This window comes from Cajanus cajan, chromosome 9, assembly GCF_000230855.2.
Source record: "Cajanus cajan strain Asha chromosome 9, NIPB_CcT2T_4, whole genome shotgun sequence".
Lineage (NCBI taxonomy): Eukaryota > Viridiplantae > Streptophyta > Magnoliopsida > Fabales > Fabaceae > Cajanus > Cajanus cajan.
Genome location: NC_138525.1, coordinates 52439235 through 52455694, shown reverse-complemented (window position 1 = coordinate 52455694; position 16460 = coordinate 52439235). Strand labels below are relative to the sequence as shown.

The window sequence follows — 16460 nt, the reverse complement described above, 5'->3', positions numbered from 1 at the left end:
CCTGAATGCACACCCAAATTATATGATTCTTCTATTTGCATGCTCACATCATTTACTGGATCGAGATGAGTTGCCGTTGCATTCAGGTGAATTGTCCTCTTTCTCTTCATCTTTGAACTGATTAATGGAATGGCCCCGACGCATACCATAATACATACTAAGTACCTACAAATGCCATTAAAAAAATTAAAAAAAAAACACAAATATATAGAAAAGAATTGAAACAGTGGCAATAATACCCAATTGAGTTAGAATTTGTCGATGGGGAGTGAATTCCTACAATGTGGAACATTTATAGTTATAAGAGTATGTTTGAGAAAATTCGTACAACTATTTTTTTCTTTTTGAGAAAAAACTGTCCACGTAAAAACTTTAAGTAAAAACTGATTTTTTTAATCCAAAAGAAATGAAACATCTTAATATTTCTTTTAACAAATTTACGCAAACAAAATTTTATTTTAGTTATAATCAATTATAACAAAATAATTGATTATTCATATAATCAATTATTGAACCAGTCTAATTTTCACAATTTTTTCAAACACATACTAAAACAACCAAGATCAAGAAACAATGTGTGCAACAAATTAATCCAAGATTAATGCCATTAATTTTCTCATTGAAATTGATCAAAGGTTTCTCGTCAACTACAACTACAACTACAAAACCATGCTTAATTTCTAAGATAAATGTGAAATAATATTATTTTGGGATAAACGTATTTAAAGCGACAAACATATTAAGCAAAATAAACAACAACAGTGTTATTATTAAAGTGAGACAAGATAGGAGCGTATAAAAATCATATTCCCTCAATGATATATTCATCTAAATATTGTTAAATTTGAGATTTTACTAAGAATAAAAAGGGTGTGAAGGATCATAACTCAAATAATAAAACCCTACATTCCTATCTAAAATATTTACATACAATACATGTAGTTAAAAAACTACATAATTAAAAAAAAATCCATAAATCACAACAATCAACAACTTTAGAATAATAATAAATCATTAACTATAATTTCCAAATTTCAAATAATCGAATACTCAAATACATAAAAAAAATAATAATAAAACAAATCAAGGCAATAAAAAATGGCTTTGACAGCAAAAACTTGAAAGAATCAAGGTATTTAGAATTGGAATGAGAAAGTTAAAGAAGAAGAAAATTACATAAGGAAACAAGAATGGCTTTGTTGTGAAAAAGGAGAATGAATTAATAGTAAAAACTGAATAGCATGAGTTCATGACTAGGAGCATAAATTAAAAGAAAATGAAAAGAAAGATGGGGTTTTCAAAAAGAATAAATAGAAGAGGAGTAAAGCAAGTGTCGAACTCGAACCTCGAACAGAATTGCTTTCATTAACCTAAGGTTGTCTATGGGGAACTAGTAACTACTCCACGACCCATTTCCGTAAACAACCCCCCTTATCTTCAGGAATAGACAATCCCACGAAAACACGATCTTACATCGATCTCACTTGCTGCGATTCTGCAAGCGCTTCAGCATGAAGTAAAGAACACTCTAGCACATTAAGTGGTTGAATACTTCACCCCTCATAGTCCCAGACCTTAATATATAACATGGAACCAGCAAAACAAAAGATAAATTTTATAGCATTCCAATTGAAAACAAACATATCACAGAGACGTAAACCCGTCTTGCACTTTTTGATCATTTCCTTACTATTTTTAAGTGGATCCAACAACTTGTAAGAGTGCACAAATAATCAAAAACCATAAATTAACCACTGTTGAATAAATTGTATCGTTCATTGCTTGTGTACAGAGAAAATCAAATTAAAAGATAATAATCAATAATATCACAAATAAATATATAGGGTTACACAACATTTATTCTGTGTAGTAAGACGCTAGAGCCACAGAATCATAACTTCAACTTAAAACTTCACACACAAATTAAAAACAACTAAAAAAACCTGTTTAAGCCTAGGAACTAAAACTGGTATGTGTCGGTGTTGGTAAAAGTAGGATTAACCGCGAAGAGTTTCTTTCGGGTGAGGCAATTGGGTCGATTGTGATACACAGGTGGGTCGAAGCAAGGAACCCCATTTTCCTCGTTGAATGGTTGATCCTGTTGGGGGGGTGAGGAAGGTGATGGTGTGCGTGTCAATAGCAAGAGTTCAGAAAGAGAATTTTGCATTTTCCTTTGGTTGCGTGAGACTCTTATCTTGGAGTCTCTGAGTTTCACAAGTGCTCCTGGTTTGAGATACTTCAGGTACAATCTTGGGCTTCTCCTTGGAGAGGGTGTGCTTGAGCATGACTTTGAATCTGGGGTTCCCGACATAGTCATGATGTTGATGGTTGTTGTTGGTTATTGCACCAAATACAAATGTTAGGACAAGAATAATGTTGATGAAAATTTTAGGACAAGAAAAATGGGTGATGAATAAATAATGAATGAAGGGGTGTGTCATGTGTGTAAGAAAAGAGACCAAAGGGTGTGTCTGGAGCGGGAAACAACGGCTCTTTCTTTCATTGAAGCGAGGCCAAGATTCTGTGTGGAGAGGTGTATGTATGAAGAAGCATAAATGGAACAACTTCAACTCTTCAAGTCAACGCCGCGCCTTTCTAGCATATACGTCGCTGTTAGATTATTAACTCACCATTCCCGTCTCGTCACTCGTCACTAAGTATATTTTTTTTAGGACCTCACTTTGTAATTTTGTATAATATAAATTAATCAATTGAAATAGATCATTTTCTTGCTTTTTTTTAATGTGGTGTTTATATTTTTTTAGAGCGACTTTTATTTATAATTATAATTTTGTAGTTGGAATGACGGGGAAAGTATAAAAAGCCAATACTAAATCATAGAAAAGTATGAAATTTAAATTAAAGAGGAAGTGGAAAAATTGAATTTTATTTCTAAAAGTCAATAATTTTTCTCCTTTTTTTAAAATTTAATTAGTCAAACAAAAGAAAATACATTTTTTTGTCTATGTTTACTTTCTTCTTTATTTTTTTTCTTCCATCCAAAAAATATAATAAAAGTAAAAAAAAATGAAAAAAATCCCATCTTACTTTATCAATACAAAAATTAAAAAAATATATATATATGAGCTATTGAGATTTCAAAAAGACTGTTTAAACATAAAGAACAAAAATGTAATAATTTTTAAGATTTTTCTAAAAGACTTTTATAATCAATTAAATTTTTATAATTTAGATTTTAATAGATTTATATCATAAGAATATTAAGATTTATAGGAATTTTATGGAATTACAATATTTTATGGAAAAGAAAGAGAAAAAGATAGAAAGTTTTATTTTTTTGGATCACATGTTATTGACACAAACTATTTACCAATTTTATCAATTATTAAAAGATAGAAAAGTTAAAATTTAAACAAAAGAAAAAGTGGGAAAATTTTACTTTTGTTAAAATCATATTTCAAAATTTGAAATCAATAATTTTGGTCATCAATATTCATTTTAAGATAAATAAATAACAATTATTTTAGATATTTTGAAAATTTAAAAGATGTCAAATATTGACTATAGACACTGATACATGTTTCTCAAGTCAATCTTATGATTTTTTTTTTCAAATGTAAGTGGTTAATGAGTGTCACGTGATATTAGGAAAAAATGATTTTAAATTTTAGAAGATAAAATAAATAAGTTTTTTTTACATAAATTAAAATCAAAACTCATTTATTTTATAAGATAAAAACATATTTAAATTTATATTGAAGGAATAAGAAATTAACATTGAAAATCATAAATTTATTTTCATTTAATATTATTCACATGTTTTATTTTTTATTATAAGAAGCAAACAATTAATAAATTGAAAGCTTTTCTTATTCGTTCAATGTTTTTCTTTCAATGAGCGTTTCAATGCTTTTATTTAAATTTTAAAGTGCAACATCTTTTATATTTAATTATTTAATTTTCTTAAAATCAATAATGAAATATGAATTTATTCATACAACTAATTATTGTACTTATGTGATGCCAGTATATTTAATAATTATTTGCAAATTTATATAAAAAAATAGATTGTCTTTCCACAGTCCCATGTCAACCTTCGACCTATACAATTATTTTCTATTGATATTTTTAAATAGGAAAATAAGATGGTTTTGGATAATTAAAAAAAAAATTCCATTAGTGAAAACAAAATAATACCATTTTAAATAATGAAATGTTTAATTTAGTTTAAAAAACAATTTTTTATTTTATTTTTTTAATTGACTTAGTTTGAAATACTGAAAAATCAATATTAAGTCAATTGAAGTTAAAATTATTAACAAATTTAGTATATTAGCAATGGACCTTAAAATATACAATGTGAAATTATATTAATCACGTTTAAAGGAATTTACTTAAGAAACTATAATATAAATACTCAAATCAATAAAAATCATATAATTTAAGGGTACAAAAGTAAATTATTTTAGTATAAAATTGTCAATATCTAAACATTGAAACACTAGCATAAAATTGTCAATACCAAAAAAATAGAAACATATGCTCATTTTCTTATCTAAGACGCGAACAAATACCAATCCAACCAAATTGTTCATTTGGTGGGAGTTTAAGGAAGTGTTTTGAAAATTATGAACTTCATATATATGTTAATATAAACTAACATAACTACATGAAATGAGGGTAAATGCAATCATGATTGTCCTTTGTCAGTACTTGAAGTAAGATGTTAGTTCTTTCTTTGATGTTGGATTTGTAAAATTGTTCTCATCCTCCACTCAAATAATTGTAAAAAGGAATTTCAGTTTATTGAATAAGATTACATTGAAATATGTTGTCTATAAAATCCACTAAATTCATATGATTTTCATTCTTTATTAATAGAGCAATATCACAAAATTCAATAGGTAATCCTTGTAAAAAAAAAAAAACTAACTTGTAAATTGTTATTTATATTTACATATAAAAGATTTGCATTTAAAATAATATAAAAATTAAAAAAAATTACTTGTTGAAATTAATCGTTTTGGTCACAAAGACAATTTTTTGTCATCGAAACACTCAATATTTCTCTTCTCTCTATCTTTTTGGTGTGTTTAGTTTCTTCAATGAATACATGCATCCTCTAGAAGTGTTTCCTTCTTTTTAACCTAGCGATAGGGTCTCATGGCCTTGATTTTTCGACTTGTTTCCTAATCCTTGATCTCAACGCTTTTTAGTTACGTCTGTGATTACAGAATTTCGCATATATCAGATACACTTATCTTATCAAGTAATGATTTATATCTTTTATCTAGTGTTTTAGTCGAGTCATTGTAATTGGTGAGATAGATTAGTCCAATACTCTCTTATGACAAGTTTGATCAGCATTTGGGTAATAAGGTCGATAAATCATTTGCTTATGAGGATATAGATTTATATCTTTTGTTTAGTGTTATAGTCGAGTTATTGTAATTTATGAGATAGATCGACTGGCTATCCTCCTATGACAAGTAGGATTAGAATTTAGGTAGCATAACAAGATCGATCAACCCTAGACTTATACGAACATGATCAATCGATCCTCGACCTATAAGGGTACATGAATAAATTTAAATTAAAAATTTAACTAATATTATAAGTAAATTTTTTTTTTATTTTATTAATTTTAACATATATTAAAAATGAATATATATATATATATATATATATATATATATATATATATTGTAAACTAAAAATGAAATATTAATTTTCATTATGAATTTATAATGTTTGCAACTAATTTATAATGGTTGTAATTAATTAACGCATGCTTTAATTTTTGTTAAGAACTTCAATATGTTAATGGTGTAAATAAAAATATTTTAATATGCTAATTATTCAAGAAAGATTCTAGAATAAGAACAACCACTAATATGGAAAAATTAACATGTCTTGATAATTATTTTTTTTTTATGGAAAAATTAACATGTCTTGATAATTATTTTCGATTTAATATTATTATTTTTATATTATATTAATATATATATATATATATATATATATATATAATTTGGTATAACATGATTATAATGTTATTAAATTAATTAGAGTCGAACTATTAGTAAAATTATTAAAAAAATTGTTAGAATGAATAAATTTAAACCAACTAATAATAGGAAAAAAAATTATTTATTTATTATTGTTAATATATATACATATATATATAGTAAAAATGAAATATTAATTTTCATTATAAATTTATACACCTAAATGATTTTAATTTATATTTGATTTTAATTACTTATATCATATCTTGTTTTTTTTAATGATTTTAATATGTCAATTATTCTGGAAGAATTTTAGAATGAGTACAATAATTAATGTGAAAAATAATTAATGTATTTTGATTTTTTTAAAGAAAATGATAGAAGAAAGAAAAAACAAGATAAAATATTATAATGGATCGAGTATTATTAAGATTAAGATGAGTTTGAATCAGAATACTAATTGCAATATATATCATTTATTAGGATATATGAAATTATAAACAGAAAATCTATATTTTTTTATGATCTCATTTCTATTTTTTATGCTATCATTGTAAAGTACATATTTATATTATTTTAAATTTTAAAAATATTAAATTGTAAGAATATATTTTAACTTAATTGAAATATAAATGCCATTAAGTAATTTTTTAAAAATGTTTATATAATTAAATTACCCTCACTGATAAAAAAAAAAAGCCTAACATAAATACACTTGAGTTTAATTTTAATGTTCTTACTTTTCTTAATTTGACCCCAAATTCACCCTATCTCTTATGGGTAGGGATGACAATGAGTAGAATTTAAATAGAGTCTTATAGTATCTACCCTTACATTCGTGTTTAAAAATAATATTCGTACCGAGTTTCGTATCTAAATAGATAGCGATTTTAATCTCCATCCCTATATCCGTTAGGTATATGTATATCCATACCCACGTCTACGACCTGCAATTTACTTATGTATAAAGTAAATAAATCAATCAAGAGATAACATTTTACATAAGCAAACAAAATATTAATTTGTTAGGTTTTTAATATTACAAAAATCTAGTGTAACAATTCTTATAAATAAATATTACAAAACATTCAATTCTTGTAAATAAACTTTAAAAAAAATCAACATAATAAAAGTTGTAATTAAACTTTCAACGTTATGATTATGCGTTAACAATGTTCTCCATGACTTGTGAAAAACATTATACAAAAATTAGTTAGATTAAATTATATATTATAAATTTTAAAAAATAAATACGTAACCATTTGACATCATCATCATAATCAATTTCTTCATATTTTTGCAAATATTTGTCTTTCAAGTCTATATATATATATAGTTTTGGTCTAGTAATACCAATAGAAACTACATGACAAGAAAATGAATGATTAGACAATTTAAATTAATAATTAAAATCAACAATAAAAATAAAATAATTTTTATTAAATAAATAAGGTTTAATCATTTATTACCTTGCCTCATATGTTTCAAACAACTTTGTGCACACATAAGTGTCTTCTAAGTAAATTCATGGAGCCTAAAATGATGAGTACTAAAAGATCTACCTTTTGTGTTAATGCAAATTTTAAAGGTTACGATTGAAATTAAAATGAATTACCAAAACATCCTTAGCAATTTTTTTCAAAATGGGATACTTTATCCCATTTGTTTTCTCCCATTTAAAAATGTCAAAAGTAGTACTCCTAAACAAAAAAATTTTCTTTCAAATAGAGCTCTATTTTAGACTTTATTTGTGTTTCAATTATATTATTCACAAATGAGTCATAATTACTAAAAAAATTACCAACTTTTGGATTATCTAAATTTGATTTATTAACATTTATTCGTGAAGTTGAATTTTTCACTATTCTCTTAACTTTAATTTGATACTCTTTAAATAATAAGTAACATAATTTCTTAATATTATTAATTTCAATTAAAAATGAGTTACCATAATGCTTAAAAAAATACTCTAAGAACTTCAACTTATATCTTAGATATAAAATAATTGTAATATTATTATATTAATTAATATATATGTATATATATAAGTGGGTCTATATTTGCCCCCATCCATCCCATATAAACAGATATTTGACTATTCATATGAGAATATTTTTACAGATATCCGTAGAATTCGAATCCATTTTACCATTCTTACTTATGAGAATAAGAGTGGGAACTTAGAAGGTTAAACTCACCCATTGTTATACCTAATCAAAACATCTTAATGTTGAAGAATTATTGTAATATAGTTATAAAATTGTTCTTATATCTTATGTGCACAATTTTTATCCAAAATTTTTGATAAATAAATACTCAACAACTATTTCGTTATAGAAATATAAGAGTTGTAGACAGATATATTATCTATTTGTTTTAGTTAAAGAAAATACAATTTTTTACTAACTAATATGATATCTTTAATAATGTTTCGTGTTTTGTTTTAAAAATGACTTTTTATATTTTTAGTAACAATTATAGGTAAGAAGCTAGGGTGGGTGATCCACGATGGATCATGATTTGTAACTGTCAGATTAATCTAATCTAATAAATTTTATTTGCATCAATCACACAATATTATTTTTCCTTTTCTCCCTATTCTATTCTCACCCATTCTGCCCTCCCCGGACCGGAACATAACATTAGTGGCCATGGCTATAAAAGATTTAATTGATATGTAAAGCTGTTCTATGGTAACTTATGTTGCAACTTTACTGTTGTTTACGAGAAAATTGCAACATATAAAAGCTATCTATCATGTGTTTTAAAATAAAAGTTAAATATATTTTTAGTTAATATGTAAATTAAGCGAGTTTTATTTTTGGTTCCATAATTTTTCTGTTTTTTATCTTCTAAAATTTATAGATGTTATTTTTGGTCTTATAAAATGAACAAATTTTAGTTTTGTTCCTTGTTAAAATTTTTCTTTAATTTTTTCCCTTTAAAATTTTAAGTTACTATTTTATCCTAAATGACCATTTTAAAGTATATAGAACACTTATTTTAAAAATATATAAGAAAATCATAGAAATATCATATGTAAATAAAGTATAGTTACATAACTTTCTAATAAACACATTAGTTAAAAGATGTCACATATAATAATAAAAATTAAAATAATAATTTCAAATTTTAGATCATAAAAAAATTACAAAAATTAAAATCAAAACATATTCATTTTACAAGAACTAAAATCGTATTTAAATTTTAAAAAAAAAAATTATAACCGCTAACAGTGAAAATGTTCCAACTATAAAAGCCTTTACTTATATGTTTTAGAAACAACTTTTTAATTCTAAACAAGAAAAAAATGCTCAAAAGAATATACGTATACATGTTGTAGCTAGTAAAATTAGATAATAGTAACAAAACAGGAGAAGCAACTTCCTGTCATCTTTATTCACGTCAGAAACATATATAGCAAACATTAGGCATAGATCTTAATCCACTTCGCACAACCTACACATTTATTTGATAAAATACAAATAAAAGCAAACAGAAAAATCATTGACAATATTAATTATGGGGTAGTGGCGAGTTGATTCACTGAGGAATCTTATTGAGCTTGCAGTAAGCATAATCTTTGTACTTCTTGGTCTTATATTTTGGTGGATTGGCTTCGTTAACAAGGTTTGGGTGAGGACCAACTTGGTGGTCTGCTTTGGGCTCTATGAACACTGGCCACGACATTCTTGTCTTCTCTTTGTTCACTGTTGTTCTGTGGAAAACGGCCTTATATTCTCCATTGCTCAGTATCTACACCACCATTAAATAAAGTAAATATCATTGTTTAAAATTTAATAATTAATTTTATAGTTTTGTACAAGTACTTAATAAGAAAATTATATAATGAAGACTAGAGCATGCATGATAGTAATAATTAAGATACGTATATGGTATGGGACATGGGTACGTACCTCCATTTGGTCACCAATGTGAATGACGAGGGCATTGGGGACATACTTAACATCGTACCAGTGACCATCTCTGAAGGCTTGAAGGCCCTGCACCTCGTTGGGGACAAGAATGGTGAGGTAGGACATGTCTGTGTGTGGTGGCACACCCAGAACCAGATCAGGACATGGACAAGGTGGGTAATAGTTGATTTTTAGAAGGTAATGCATCTCATCATCTCCATTTGCAGCCTCCTTTAGCTCATTTTCTTCAAGACCCAGCCCTATTGACATGCTTTTCAACAGTTTCTCTACCACCTCACGTATGAACATGCAGTATTCCTCATTCACTTCCCTACCAGAAAATTAACTCTCTTTTGTTAAATAATAATTAACTCATCGTTTATCAACATAATTTTATATATAAAAGGTTATTATTCATAAAAAAATTAGTGTAAATAGTGTACCAACAGACCTTTTTTATACAAACATTTTTAAGAGTTTTAGTATTGAAAATAAAAAGTATTTCTTGATAGAAAAATTTTTAAAAAATGTTTCTAAACTTGTATTCATACAAATTTCAAGTCTATGAAGGAAAATTATGCTTTGTTTGCAAAAAGGAAGAATGGAAGAGAATAAAAAAAATATGTGAGAATTGATTGATAGTAACTATATTTTTACCTTTTATTAACTTTTTTTCAAATTATACATTTAGACAATAGTGTAGAATAGTTTTATCTAAACATTTTTTTTATTAAAAATTTCACACAAATTCACTTATAAAATAGTAAAATTAAATTCACATAAATTTTACCATAATATTCTCATAAATATGCATTAATCCTCTCCTCCAAACACACCTTTTTTTTCTTCTAATTTTTTAATATTTCTCCAATTCTTCTCCATTCTATATTAAATCACCTCCAAACACAAAACTAGTAATGTAACTCTTATGAACTTGAGCTTTAAGGAAAATTATGAATAATATATATATAAAAGGAGAGATTCATTTATTTTATGAGTTAATCTATCTAAACTTATTTTGTTTAATAATTTATATTCTATATCAAATTTTAACGATTCATTCATTAATTTAAAAGTTTTTAATACTTAAATTAAATCTGTAAATTTTTTAAAAAATTTAAAAATTATTTGATATTTTATTTTATTAATTCAAATCAACATTTGAAATATTTTTATAATTATCTATTAATTTAATAAAATAAAATATCAAAGAGTTTTCAAAAAATTTAAAAATTTGTATACTTGATCTTGATTATGCATAACTTTAAATTTAACAGTTGATTTGATATAAAAAATAAATTATTAAATAAATTAAATTTAAGTAAATTTACTCATGAAATAAATAGATTATATATATAAATATATAAATATATATAATGATGTGTGTGAGAGTACTATGATTAATATTTTATCTTCTTCTTATTCATCTTTTTAATTATTCATCATGTCACGTATTATATTTGTTATTATTTTTTATCTCTCCTTTATTATTATTTTTTTGGACGCATATTCACTTTACTGATTGAATTAAAATCATTGGCAACAAAAATTGGAGAGTGATGTTTATGAGAAGGTGGTTGGGTTGGACTGAGAGTGGAAAGGTCATGGCAGTGACAACTTGACAACGACTTTCCTGTTGAAATAACATCAATGAATAGACACAAATGGGCCTGCCATATTCTACCTTACTTTATTTTTACTATTCTTTCTGATTTTAAATACAAGTAAAAATAATTTTTTGTTAATTAAGAAAATTAGTTAATATTTTTAACTTTATTAATTTAATTTAAAATATAATCTATTTTTCAAAATTATCATTTCCTAAAATTTAAATGTTAACAATAGGAAAAATTATTGAAAATACAATTTTAATTAAATGAATGAGTAATTTATAAATAATAGTATTAAATAAAATAAAATTAGTTAGTTAATATTTGAAATCAATGTCTTTTTTAGTGTTCGAAACTAGAAAGAATATATATTAATGTCTAATATCTTTATATTAGATAACTTAATAAATGAAAAATTACTAAATAGCTTAATGAATATTAATGTTCGAATATGGAGAGATTATATATTAGTGTTTGAAACTATGATGATGTTACTCTATTAAAAAAAAAGTAAATAATTTATGATATATATTAAATTTTAACAATAAAATAATTAAATTAAATAATTTTATTGAATAAATAAATTTATAAATTTTTATAAAATTTAAAAATTATTTAAAATTTTATTGTGTCAATTCAAATTAACATATATTTATAAAAAAACATACTATATCATAATTTGATTTTATATTATACTCTATCAATCCCGATCTTTTGTCATGAAATTCTGAATATCCATAAGCTCATTTATGATAAAAATTATATATATTAAAAATAATAAAAGAATAGTTTTATAATAAAAAATAATAAAATTAAATATTTTTATTTATTATTTTCAATATAATTATTTCTTAAAAAAATAAATTTTATTTTATTTTTGTATTTAACTTTTATCAAACAATATTTTTTACCGTCTATTTATTAATTTTTATTCTCTTTTTCCTATTTTTTTTTATCTAACATGACCAACTCAAAATTCCTCACCTTGTTTAAATTACTACTCCATTACATACTCCTTTCGTTCCATTTAATTTTATATTTTAGTAGTTATTTTTTACTTCAATTAAAAATTGTTGTTAATTTTACAAAATTAATGTAATATTAAATATTTTCTTGTAATACTCTTAATGATTTTAATAAAAATAAAAAAATAAATATATATTGAAAAGTTACCTAATGTATTTTATCATGTCATGCGTATGAATTACAGTATTTGGTTGTTCTTCTGTTCATGAGATTTGTCCAGGCTGTTTGGCCATGTTGTTTTAGTAGTTTTATGCCTTCCCATGTCTTTAAAAAATTTAGCATTTGCAGAAAGTCAGAAACTTGCTTTTCCCACTAAGAGCAGCATTTATTATTATAAAACAGAGGACTATCACGTGTAAACCCCCATTCATTCCGCAATGAATAAAGTAAGGAACACGCTCTGAACGTGACAAATATTAAACTCCATACTCAAATACTTTTATCATTAGAATTAAAAATTCATAATATTTTATTTCTTTTAAATTTTATATATTTTAAATTATTTTTAATCAATTTTTATTATCGATCAATCTCCTTTTTATTGAAATATTTATGATTTTAATTTCTGTAAACTACGTATGTAAAAAAATGCTCAAAATACTTTTTTTTATAAGATAAACTTATATTCTCAAAAAATCTAATCATATACTCCATCTATTAATAATTATCCTGAAGCAAAAAAAGAAAATGTTTGTTTATATGAGAGACAGTATATAAAAATAGTTAAGTAAAATTTATAAATTATTTCTTATACAAAAGTTAGAGAGAATTATTTATTTATTTATTTAAACTGCAAGTGAACTTGTTATAAACCTCTACAATCAACATCCACGTATACTTATGTCTAACCCTAATCTGATTTGGATGGATTTTTTTTTTTTTTTTGTTGGAAGTTTTGATCAATATAACACGTATCACTTCATGCTAATTCCCTTAGAAACTGAAATTATCTATTTCCATTTTATCCTTTACTAATTTTTCAATAAAATAGTAACACGCTACTGAAAAATTTTCGTTTTTAATAATAACATATTATTTTATCTTCATTATTACTTTATTTACTCTAAAATATTATTTTTCTACCGGACAAAACAAATCACGCAAAGAACATTTAATGTCCATCCCATAAGATTAGGCATCAAGCATGGGTGGAGACAAAAATTTATTGCCGTAACATACATTTATTTTTTTATTAATGTAACTTTTTATATTTTGTGTTATTTTTTTTAACTATATTATTAATATAAAATATTTATCAACTTTATTCATGATTAATTAGGATTTATTTTTTCAATCACATATCTTTTATTGACAAAACTCAAATTTGAGATCTTATAAAAGGAGATTAAATTTAGTTTTACTCAAATAAATGATTTTTTTTCTTACTACACGTAATTTCTAATCTACTAAATCAAGATATTAAGATCACTATTAATTTCAAGGACAGATCCATGTGAAGTTCAATGAGGACAATTGCCCCCCCCCACAAAATTTTACATTTAATTATATATACTTAAAAAAATAATTTTTTTTGTCTTAAAAAAATAAGTATTATCTTCATAAAATAAGTTTTTTAAATGAGTACAAAAAATTATAAAAGGTAAAAAAAAATACTAATTTTATTACTTTTAACCTTCTAATTTTTAACATTTTAACTTTTTATCTATGACAACAATAAAATGATTTGAGATTAAGATCTAATGTATACTATTTCAATCCTGGACCACTAAGTTAACCTAATAGTTTCATTTCGCTTCTTTAATATTAAACAAGTTATAAAAGATTACAAATATAAATTTTATTAGAATCACAAATTAAAGAGAAAAAAATAAAAATTATCGTTCTAATCATTAAAAATCCTAATTTATAATTTATTTTGATATTTTAGATTCTTTTTGTCACAAAAATATGTATTTTGTAAAAGAATTATTATATTTTTCTTATATATAAATATTATAGATTATTTTTTTGTCCCCATTAAAAAAAAAATCTACATCCAGCACGTCACTGATTAATTCGATGAATTTTCATCATAAAATAAACCATCTTCTTAACATATCAGTACAAGAATATTCTTAATTAATCAGTATGTGAATCCAGATTTGTTATATATTATTAGAATAAAAGTTTAATTTATAATCTAAAAAGGAGCAAAAAGAAGAGTGAAGTAATAAGTTTTGTGGTATGGATGGACATATAGAAAGAGAAACGATGAAACTATCTAACCTGTAAGAAGTGGGGTTGTTAGGCCAGAAACGGTAGTTTATGGAAGAAGGTGGCCATATAATGTGGAACAAATGATCGACCCAGCCTTTCTTGCCATTAAGCTCTTTCTGAAGCTTTGTGCCATAGCCTTCCAAGGAATCAGAGCCTGGAGGCTTAGCATACACCTCCTTCTCTTCTTGTGGCAGTTCAAAGAACCCTTTGCCAACACTTTGCAACTTGCTTATGACATGGGTTGGTATATGGTGGTTGACGATTTGGAACATGCCCCATACCCTACTTGCCTCCACTATCTGGGCCACCACTTTGGCTTCATCAGGGTCGCTGAAATCGATGACGGGAACCTCGAGATTGACCCCATGGACGGTTGTGATGCCCGGTTGCTCCGTCTCTGGCCTGAGGAACATGGCGGGGATGGCAGCATCTCCATCTTTGGAGTTGGTGGCTATGTTTTGCACCCGTAGCACCTCCATGTTATGTTGCCTACTATACCTATCTTAATATATATCATGCGAATGTGACATGTTGCCTCTTCAATATTATAGGGGAGCCACTACCTACCAGCAACACCCTATCCACTTACTCATACCATTTCAAAGAATAAATCATAAAATAAATACTTTTTATTTCTTACAACTTCTAATATAAATAAATATATATATATTCGTATCAACACCTTGAGAGAGTGTAATAAAAATAAATATAAATTAAGAGTGTTAACGAGATGTTTCATTTATTTGAATTGATGTTAAAAAAATAAATATGTCGCTCTCATTTAAGATTCTAATAGATTGGATTATATTATTTAAATATCAACTCAAACTAACATATTTATAATATATTATATTATATAATAAACTTCAAAATAAATAATATGAATATAAATATAATATTATGACATATAAAATATTGTTAATTAAATAATTCTTTATTATTATTACAATGTGATTATTTTAAAAATAATATATATTGTCGGTGGTATATATTTTTTTATATTATCATTCAACTGTCATATATAAAATAAGAATATTTTAGTTAAACAGTATATTATCGTTCAGTTTTTCTACACATACACCCTTGGATTTTGAATATATATATATATATATATATATATATATATATATATATATATATATATATAAAGTCATATATTTTTTTAAGAACAAAACAAAGTTTTATGATTGGTTTTATGTGAGACCCATTGCCTTTCTTTTATTTTCTCATCTCCCTCACCTTGCTTTCTCCCTTGACCCTTACCCTCTCAAACTTCTTTAATTTTCTCTATAGCTGAAGCTGTGGACCTTTAGAGATTCAATTTCTCAAACGCAAGCCGTGTGGAGCTAGCCGGAAGACGAATTCTTTTTCCTTTCTCTTCTCTGTTGGTCTCCGATCGTTCTTCTTCTTCTTCTCCGCTTGCCCGAAACTCAGAATTTCTTCACATCGAGGTAAGGGAAGCTAGGATTCATGCCGGTTGTGTGAAAATGAGTTTAGTAACTCATGGATGGTTTGATGATTGGATGATTTTGGCTGAGATTGAAAAAAACTCATTTTTGGAGTTTTCGGGGTTGGGTAAAAATTGGGGTTTTTAACGATTTGTGGTTGCATGTTGTAAAAGATGATATTTTTGAGCTATTTGGTGAAAATGTGATGTTTTGGGCCGATTGCATGTGGATTTTTGGGTTGTTTATGCAGATTTTTAAGAATTTTTTTGAAGT

At 25.2% G+C, this 16460-nt stretch overlaps 1 protein-coding gene across 1 annotated transcript; it reads right to left on the bottom strand.

The window, feature by feature from the left end:
* Positions 1 to 9332: 9332 nt before the first annotated feature.
* On the bottom strand, positions 9333 to 15257 carry LOC109816831 (flavonol synthase/flavanone 3-hydroxylase). The gene is made up of 3 exons (XM_020381963.3): positions 14749 to 15257; positions 9887 to 10217; positions 9333 to 9725 (listed from the first exon to the last, which is right to left on the bottom strand). Exons 1-3 carry the CDS (start codon positions 15216 to 15218, stop codon positions 9513 to 9515), a joined length of 1014 nt encoding a protein of 337 aa, XP_020237552.1. The 5' UTR covers positions 15219 to 15257; the 3' UTR covers positions 9333 to 9512.
* Between the last annotated feature and the right edge of the window lie 1203 nt (positions 15258 to 16460).